The sequence below is a fragment of the Cricetulus griseus genome, unplaced genomic scaffold (genome assembly GCF_003668045.3).
Source record: "Cricetulus griseus strain 17A/GY unplaced genomic scaffold, alternate assembly CriGri-PICRH-1.0 unplaced_scaffold_481, whole genome shotgun sequence".
Taxonomy (NCBI): Eukaryota; Metazoa; Chordata; class Mammalia; order Rodentia; family Cricetidae; genus Cricetulus; species Cricetulus griseus.
In genome coordinates, this window is record NW_023277232.1 from 10,578 (window position 1) to 20,214 (window position 9,637).

The 9,637-nt window shown below is 45.0% G+C and overlaps 1 protein-coding gene and 1 pseudogene across 2 annotated transcripts; one reads left to right on the forward strand and one right to left on the reverse strand.

Annotated features, from left to right (window-relative positions):
* The first annotated feature begins 293 nt into the window (after positions 1-293).
* On the forward strand, positions 294-864 carry LOC113832157 (annotated as a pseudogene).
* Positions 865-5,249: 4,385 nt separating this feature from the next.
* LOC113838070 (ephrin-B2-like) lies at positions 5,250-8,542 on the reverse strand. Of its 2 annotated transcripts, XM_027433855.2 has the most exons (4): positions 8,115-8,542; positions 6,961-7,052; positions 6,198-6,260; positions 5,250-5,665 (listed from the first exon to the last, which is right to left on the reverse strand). In XM_027433855.2, exons 2-4 carry the CDS (start codon positions 6,974-6,976, stop codon positions 5,451-5,453), a joined length of 294 nt encoding a protein of 97 aa, XP_027289656.1. In that variant the 5' UTR covers positions 6,977-7,052; positions 8,115-8,542; the 3' UTR covers positions 5,250-5,450. The 2 variants fall into 2 exon arrangements, 1 of the variants encoding a protein (XP_027289656.1); XR_004772659.1 differs by lacking the exon at positions 6,198-6,260 and having other exon boundaries at positions 5,356-5,665; positions 8,115-8,530.
* Between the last annotated feature and the right edge of the window lie 1,095 nt (positions 8,543-9,637).

Consider the following 9,637-nt stretch of genomic DNA (forward strand, 5'->3'; position numbering starts at 1 on the left):
ATGCCACTTTATCAGGATCCTGTCTTGTGTTTGTTCTTCTATGTCTCTTTCCCCATTCCCTATTCCTGACTCTCTTGCCCTAGGTTGACATCCTGCATGTCAGGACAACTGGTGCCCAACATGTGGCTTGATACAGTTGGGAATCTGGGAACTTCAGTGCTCATCAGAGGGACGGGCCCCTCCATGCAGTAAGATATTCATTACAAGGTCAATTATATGCCTTGGTTGGAAGAAGATCCAGAAGCCTACCCAGTGCTTGGGACTTTCGGTTGATGAACATTATCTATGTGGAAAAGGTGAACAATGGGACAAGCATTTAGCAAGGAAGATTTATTTCTTTCTGGGATCACAGAATCCCTCAAGATATCGGGAACTCGAGTTAAGAAAAAACAATTGGCAAGCAAGTTGACAGCCACCACAGGCTCTGGTGTAAAACTCCCTCGAAATTTCAGACCGTTGAAAGAGTTGGAAGAAGGACAGAAAGGAGTAGGCGATGGCACAGTTAGCCTGGGTCTAGAGGGTGACGAGTAAATGACACTTACAAGATGGTCAGGGATGATAATTGGGCCTCCAAGATTAATTTATGAAAACCGAATATACAGCCTTAAAATAGAATGTGGGCCTAAATACCTGGAAGCAACCCCATCTGTAACATTTGTAACAAAAGTCAATATGAGCTGCGTGAGTAGTTCAAATGGAGTGGTGGATCCAAGGGCCACGTCAGTGCTGGCAAAATGGCAGGAATCCGATAGCATCAAAGTCATCCTGAAGGAGCTTCAGCTCTTGATGATGTCAAAAGAGAACCTGAAGCTGCCACAGCCAACAGAAGGACAGTGTTACAGCAATTAGTCACCAAGGGCCTGGCCTCCCCTCCCCAATCCAACCTAAGTCTTCATTTTCCACAGTAGTTTATGTTCTAGATTCATCTTGTAGACCTCAAAGTACTGGAGAGGAAGCTCCCCTTGGACTTCATCCTGAGACACTGTTCTGATACTAATTTCTTGTCCATTTGAAGTACCTAAGTTGTGCTGAGTAACATCTGTTGAGTGTAACCACTGGCTGCCTAGTTGAACTTCTGGGATCAAGAAGGTGTGTTGAAATCAGTTTCCTTTGGGAGTGGTGGGCACAGCTAATGCAACTGTGAACAGACACGTCACACAATCACCTGCTGCTGACACATGGCCTGGGTCTGCTTTGCCTGCCCCGCCCTCCTGCCACAGCTGTGTGCTGGCCCTTAGAATAGAAGGGAAGGATTCAGGTAGCAGCCGACTACTACTGGACTTGGGGGTTCTTTGGCTTCACCCCTGCTTTCTTAAGTCATGTCCCATTCAAGCCATTGCCAACTCACTCCGGCCCTTGGCCAAATCTTAGATTGTAACCTCCTCTCCCTCTGAAATTGGCCTTGGGTGAGGAATTCAGGGCTTCCCATCTCCCCACCTTGATCAAGGGGTGCTGCTCTCCCCAACCATCTCAACTCCCTCGTTGCCCACACCACCCCACACTAGTTGTGGCCCGATCCGAGATGAGTTTGGAAGAGCCTGGTTTCTCACTTAGCTCTTGGCCACAAGCTCTCTTGCCACCAGCCTGGGAAGGGGGGTCCCAGTCGTCGACCCTGCTGCCAGCATCAGCCAATGCACTTTGAGTTCAAGACTGATAATGGACCTGCGTATGTCAGCAGAGGTTTCAATCATTTTTATCAAGACTTGGAGATTACTCTAAAGACTGGTATTCCTTACAATCCCCCAGGACAGGGTATTGTGGAGCATGCCCATCGCACTTTGAAAAGCTATTTGGCTAAAGTAAAGAAGGGGGACCTTGAGGGTCACCTTGGTTCCCCTCACTCTACTCTATCACTTATCCTTTATGTCTTAATTTTTTAAATTGTGGATGCTTCTGGTAACTCTGCAGCAAACCGTCATTGGTGGTCCTCTGCACAGCAAAAGCCTCTGGTTAAATGGAGAGATATTCCCTCAGGCCTTTGGAAGGGGACAGATTCAGTTTTGCTGTGGGCCCAAGGGTCTGTTTGCATCTTCCCACATGATAGTGAGTCCCCAAATTGGGTCCCGTATCATTGTGTGCGCCCTGTTCCTGGTTGATACAGTACAGTCATCAAAAGACCAATTGGGCTTTGTGAGGAGCCAGCTTGTCTTGGTGCTGGTGGGTGTTTGGAGTGAGTTGTGGACAGTGATGGTCAGCTCCAACCTTAGCCTGGGAAAGGCAACTGTCAGAGAATTTTCAATGTGTGTTCTTCTATCATATGATAACACTCCCTTGGGAGAAGTGATTATTTGTTCCCCCAGGAATGTCGCTTGAGAGGCTGTTGGAGTGGTGAGAGTCCAGCCTTGGTGGTTCAAGTTCCTGGTACTATGCCTGTGCCATTGAAATACTTGTGAGAGAACCGGCTCGTCCTCACATCACAGCAGCCACTGTCACTGAAGCTACAGCTTCTGATATCACTATCTTTCACTCAGTTGCCACAGCAGGCACGCTGGATAAGCTCTCAGGGGAGGTTGCCTTGCCTTAAATTCCCAAAATAATATCAATTCTTCAGTACGATTGGGCACTTTAAATCTACACACAACTCAATTGGCTACTCTAATTATTAAGAACAGGGTGCCTCCCTTTTGGAAGACACCCTCTTAAAGGGACTGCAGCTAACAGGCCAATTACCTAAGGAATGGACTAGGCTGCTGGCCCTCAGAATTATAGCCCTGGGCAGCGCCAATTTAGCCCCAGTCTGCCTTTGCCACACAGGATGGTGGCAAACCCAGCGCCATTTTTAAACCAAGCAAATCATGCTTTCCTTGGCAGCAGATAACACCTCAGCGCAGGTCTGGCTGGGCCAGCAGAACAAGTGAGCAGTTAGTGACAGGTGAGACTTAGGGGATGTCTGCTAACCTAAGCCAGAGGGTCTGAGGGGCCTGGGCAGGCATTTCAATGATGGGTAAAGCAGATGTTGTTGTCCTGGGTGATCTAAGACAGACACTCATTTTATATGTATATATAAAAGGGGAACTGTTTGGCCCTTCCTCCATAGGGTTCTGCTGACCAGCTTGTGACTATGAGCTTACCTATTAAGTACATCCTGTTTTCTTCCTTCCTTGAAGGCCTGAGTGCAAGTTCCTGTTATCCTATTATTTGCCCTTTCAGGATTGCCTCACGGGCCTGGGAACTTGAACTTGTGATTTGGGTAGTTTTCCAACATGCCTGCTGACTGGTATATAAGCCCCCACTCTTGTTGGAACAAAGGGCATACTCCCTGCAAGAAAGACCTGCTGTCTTGTCTTTAAGTAAATCCTCATGTCCCTAGCCCTATACTATGGAAATGTTGTAGTGCAGGCGCTGCATTTTGGAGCCAAAGATCTCAGGGCTTGGCATGAGATCTTAGTCCATTCTTGGCCGGCCACAATGTTGTATATTAACCTTTACATAGCAGTTCCTTAGAGCCTCAGCTCAAGAAAAGAAACAACTTGACCCAGTCCTCCACCCACAGGCTCAGTCACCTAGGAAAACCTTCCTGGACCTCTTACTCATGAACACTTTACCCCACCAAACTTCCTGTTTTTGACTCCCAAATATGCTGCCTACAATAAAACCTGGTGCACAAACAACCCATTCTACCCCTGCCCATATCCTGCTCTACTGATGATATAAGCTAGCCTGAGAAAAATAAACTTTGCCACTTGATCAGAATCCTGTCCAGTGATCGTTATTTCTGTGTCTCTTGTCCCAATTCCATATCCCTGACACTCTTGCCCCAGGTTGAAGTCCTGTGGGTTGGGGCAATTGATAACATTTGGGGTGATGCTGCTCCTCTTAGAAGTAGCTCTATCTGATCTTTTACCTCTAAAGCTAAAGGGCTAAGGGCTGGGACAGCTTTTATTGCCACAGCCAATGAATTCCACATCTCGTGGTATGTATTGTGTGTAATCTTAAAATATATATAAGTAAATATCTTTCATTTTATGTCCCTTGCATTCTATACACCTATTATAAATATGTCTTGTCTCCCTCCTTCCCCTTGGCATCATAACTTTAGCAACATCTTAAGGACTCTTAGAGGTGGGCCATATGTGCTTTGCTTTGACATGGAGACTGGTACAGCCTCACAGCCCAGACAGCACAGCCATCAACCAAAAACCAAAGTTTAAGGCTCAATTGGGGAAGAAGAGGGGCACTTCCAGGGACTCGGGGAATCTGACCAACTTTTCCTAATGAAAATGTCCCGATATCCTCAGTGGTGATGGACTTACAGCCATTTTGACCTTTGGCTTTTCAACTTCTAGGTCAGATTTGGCTCTCTGCTGTTCTACATGATTTTCCCTGTGGTGATTAAAATGTGGTAATACAGCAGCCGAGTCTGCTTAAACCATCTCCCAAAGCAGACTGACTCTCCTGAAGCTCCAGGGCTGTGATTTTTATTGCCAGTACCTCAACAGTCCTGCCCCAGAGGTCTGTCCTCTCCCCCTGAACTCTGGCCTGTCCTTTCATAACCACGTCCCCTTTGTTCCACTTGAGGAAAGGGGCTTTGATTCCCTGTTGCACAGCTGTGTTAGTGAGCTCACCACCACTTAACAAAGTCTGTAGTCTCCCACATTCCTGATTCCTCTCAGCAAAACCAAACCACTACCTATTGTTTCCTTCTTGCTTTCCCCACTATGCTCCACCTGCGGTGGCAGCCAGAACCCTCCTCACTTGACCACACCTCCCAGGCTTTTCCCAGCAAACCCACCCAAGCCTCCAGGAAAGCAGAATTCTGTACATAATACCCATTTAATTTCATCTTGGTGTAAAGGATGGGCCCAGGGCTGGGTGGTGAGTGTCCCTTAATGATACGGGATGTGGAGTGAGGGGTCTGGCTAGGTGTTGCAGAGCCCTGGAAACAGAAGGAGTGAGAACTAAATGCTAGGGATCTTTGAAAACCTTACTGAGGTTACCCGAGGTCCGAGTGACAAGTCCAGTGTGCATGGCAGGAAACAGAGGCAGAGGTGCAACTTTCTCCTAAGGTACTGCTGCATAGACCACCCATAGCCCACCGTGTCCTCCCCGGAATCTGCAGAGGCCTGAGTCCCTGTCTGGGTGCATAGCATAGAGGTCCAAACAGGGACGCAGCAGTCCAAGTGGGGATCTCTTAGCAATCTTCCAGCTTCTGGGGAGAGTCTGTGGCTCCCCAAGGCTGAAAAGTTACAGCCTATAAAACGGTCCAGCTCCAGGATCTTCTAGGAGGCATTCTGCCCCCAAAGCCAGGCTCAGGCAGTCCCTGCGCCCACAACAAGATGAGAGTTCCCTTGGGAGGCAAAGTTCCCAGGCCTCAGACCTTGCAGTAAATCTTGGCAGGATTCTGTGGGGGCATCTCCTGCACGATATACACTGGGTCCCCATAGTCCCCGCTGACCTTCTCATAATGTGGGCAGAAGACATTATCTGCAGTCCTTAGCAGTATGAGAATATCACTGGGTTCCCAGCCAGAGTTGTTGCCACCTCGCTTGGAGGTGCTGTGGAGAGTGTTTGCTGTGCCTCCTGTGGTACTTGAGCAGCAGTACCACCAAGGTGATGATGATGACGATGAAGATGATGCATCCTGATATGATTCCTGCGAATAAGGCCACTTTGGAACCCAGATTGTTTCTAGAATGCCCTGCGCTGTTGCCTTCGGTGCTGATACCTGCACGGAAGCAAGAACAACCATTTACTGTGGTTCTGAGACTCTGCCCTCTAGCTTGAAGAATGAATTCTCCAATTGCAAACAAGTAAGCATAGCAGATGCTCAACTCACTGGATGAACTTGACAGCAGTTCACCAGATGAGGTGAAGGAGCTTCAAAGGTCCTACACTCACTCACCAGGCCAACCACTTCCTAAAGATTAGACAGCAAATCTGGAACATCCCTATTTTCAACACTTCAGGATGCATCGGTAGCTGACACACCTGGTGAGCTCTGCTCTTGTGACTGTAAGACACTGCCCGGGCTGAATTAATCTGTCTTAGTGGCAGAGTTAATATTGACTCACTCGGAGCAAAGACCCCAGGAACCTGTGCCCACGAGTGAATCCCATTGGTTGGGATGTGTTTTGAGGCTCCTCTGCCTCTAGGCGTTATAAGAAAAATGCACCTCATAGACACACAGCCCAACCACATTGCTATCCCTGGATTTGGTTTCACAAAAGGGCTTGTTATTGAATTTCTCATGTTTGTACCAGCTTCTAGCTCCGGATGTCTTGTTGGATCATTATTCGTGGTTGATCCAGCAGGACTTGCATCTACATAAAGAAGAAGTGATTAATCATGGCACAGACATCTGACAATGTAGCAAGCATAAGGAGTTGCAAAGATATATCAAGAGGAATGAACAGCAATGAACATAAGACTCTCTATGCAAAGCACTGAGAAATACAAGAATATAACCTTACTTTTTAATAACAATGGTTATCCTAGTTATTTGTTAGGTTTAGATTAGGAGGCCATCTGTGGAAACTATAGGGATTCTTACATTTGGCAGTCAAAGCATTCCAGATGACATTTCGATTTCACTAAGCAAGTTGATTGACAGCTATACAAGTCTCTAATTAGAATAATTCTTTGTTTCTTCACAATAGGTTATTCTACTTGAAAACACAGCTCTTGGTTTGTCCAGATTTGAAAATGAAACAAATCAGCAGAGCCAGTGTTTACATACAAGACTCTCTGATTGTTTTTCAAAGAAGTGTTCTGCATTGTAAAGAGATATATCTGGGGCAGCACACAGACACCCTGTCTCACTGGCCTGAACTTTTAGAGAGATCTAAATGAGAAAATTTGAGCATGTCAGTTTGGGGGACTCTACCAGTGGTTCAAAGTACAGAAAAGGGTCTGCCTTCAAAACTAACAAGAGGGGTGATGGTGAGTGTCACCCCAGGTGCCACGCTGGCTGTGGGCTATACCTGGTCACAGTGGGGTCATAAAGCAGCAGTTGATCTTTACCTTGTCCAACTTTCATGAGATCTTCATAGATCTTGTTTGGCACACCCCTCCCTCCTGGTTATGCAGGCCTTCCAAAGACCCATTTGATGTAGCTGATTAAAAATAAAATGGAAAAAACAAAAAAAATAGAACAAATAAGGAAATCAGTAGGATTTCATGAACATGAATTGTCTAAAAACAATTTGAATAATAAGAATTCACTCTTTGTCATAAGTTTTCTGAATGTAGGGATGCTGAAAGCTGAAAAGAAATAGAAAAATAAACAAAGAGAAATGGATGCTGGAAACATTGTGACATGTAGACTACCTGTTTCTAAATGCAATTAAACACACCCTCCCATATACACATGATTTAGTATTACTTTATAGGTAAAAGGGACAGCACCTTCCAAAATAGCCAGCGACTCCTGGGGGTGGGGGGGGCAAAACTAGAAAGTGCAAAAGAGCAAACATGATAATTTCAAAACTTGGTAATCATCTCCCAACTCCTGTTTCCTTCACTCCACACCTCCTGCTTAAAGAACAATGAAATAGATGCTATGCTTGTCAAACCTCCAAGTTCTGTAAACACTATCAGGGGAGACTTCTGACAACCCCCTTGCTCCTTTCTCCAGCCAGGAATGTGCTGAAGTAGCATACTAGAACTCAAGTCTTCTGAGTCTGCATTCTCATCACAGTGTAAGTCCCTGCAAGCATGTGTTTTTATAAACCCCCATCAGCCACTTTAGCCAAGTTTCCTGCTAGGGAAAACTCCAGCTGGACAGAGAGTTTGCACACCCCCTTCCCTGTCTGGGTCTTGGGACAACTTGGATATAATCAGGTGGGGGCAACATTGGCCAGCTGGGTTCCTTTTCCACTTTAAAAATGAGGGGAGAGGGAGAGCACAACCCTTCTACCAATGTCTTCCTGTCTGTCTAAGCTGTTCTGTCTACACACATTGCTGTTTGTCCTTAAGACAGTGAATTATCTAAATGGCTTTGTAACTAAAGCTGTACAGAGATGGGCTGTCAGGCCGTGAAAGGAAGAGCAGGCTTTCAGTTTACAGTTCAAGTTTGCGTAGGAGGAGAAGGTGGAATGTGCTGAACACTGCTTCCCTTTGAGTTCAATGGGCAAGGAACAGAAGTATTTCATAGACACGCCTGTAACTTTAATCACCTTCCACTTTCTCTATCAAAGTCCTGTCTGCTAACACTATACTCGGAAGACAATGACAAACAGACAAGTGTTCTGGCAACTTCTTTCAGCCTGGTTGTCTTGTTTTGTCTTGTTTTCCAAGCATATCACCACCAAACAGCTCCAAATGCCTTCATGGTTTGTAGAGGTTTGTAACTAAAAAAAATCAAATACGAATTCACATCTGTGTTCTGGAATTATCAATTTCTACTCTCAGTATTTTCCCAAAAAACAAAGGATGCCTCTTCTCCAGAGAGTGCACTTAACCTTGGGTCTCATAGTTGCATCTCTTTCCTCAGTCTTTACTGACACTAAGCTTTTTCTGGGAAATAGGTAATAGTTGCCATAATAACTGAAAATAGGTAATAGTTGCCATAATAACTGAAAATAGGTAATAGTTGCCATAATAACTGAAAATAGGTAATAGTTGCCAATAATAACTTTGTCAGGGAGTTGCAGTAAGCTAAACAGTGTCCACTCACAGACGGGAGAAAATGCTTGTCAGATAAGTCAAAGTAAAGTTCTAAAGAGACTGTGTGTTTGAGAACCTACCAAAAGGGCCTTAGTATTTTACTGTGTTATCATTTTCCTTATCTTCTTTTCCCATTTGCAAAAAGTGACTCAGCCAAAGAGCCTCTCTCCTATTGCTTCTCACAGTGTGGGATATTTTGAGCACAGTTTTTGGTGTGGTCTAGGTCAGTGTGGAATTTTCAGTTATTGCTTAGTGTTTTCACTACATTTCTCAGAAATCAGAATATATATCCATAGAGAAATAGAAGAAAAGTGACACGGGATTCATGAAAGTACCAGTCAAATGTCAAGTTTGCTTAATTGGAGGAGAATGCCAAGTTCTAGACTCAGGATAACGCACCTCAAGCTAAAGCACATCCTATTGAAAGTTAAAAACAGCTTTCTTTTCTTGATAAAAGTTTGAACACTCATGTTACAAGGACAGTGATAACTGAAAGCCAATGAGGGTCCAGGGAGGAATACAGATATATTTAGCTTAATCTCAAAGGGAAAAATCAGATTCAAATGGAAAAGAACACCAAAAGGAAGGCAGGCTGGGGAAGTCCAACACCTGCAAACACAAGTACAGGCCCTAGCTGAATTCTGCTGTGTGGCAAGTGGCAGGCATAGGACACACACACACACACACACACACACACACACACACACAGAGAGAGAGAGAGAGAGATAGATATGAGAGAGAGAGAAATTTATTTTAGTCATATTTATATATACTTTAATTTGTAGGCAGTGTCTTTTCTGAGCCAGAATGGTTGTGTTGAACTCCTGAGGTTTACCTCAAGGATGTCCATCTCTGGCCCCCAGAGGTAAACATCTCTAAAAGAATTAAAATTTATTTTCAATATGTTTTTTAGCACTCAGAGACGATGGAAGGAAACACATAGCATTCTGAATGAGCACAGTTTTCCTGTTTTCCTCTTTAAGTTAACGTGAACTTGTGAAAAGATATTGTAAAAGACTGTCAAGGACTCAAT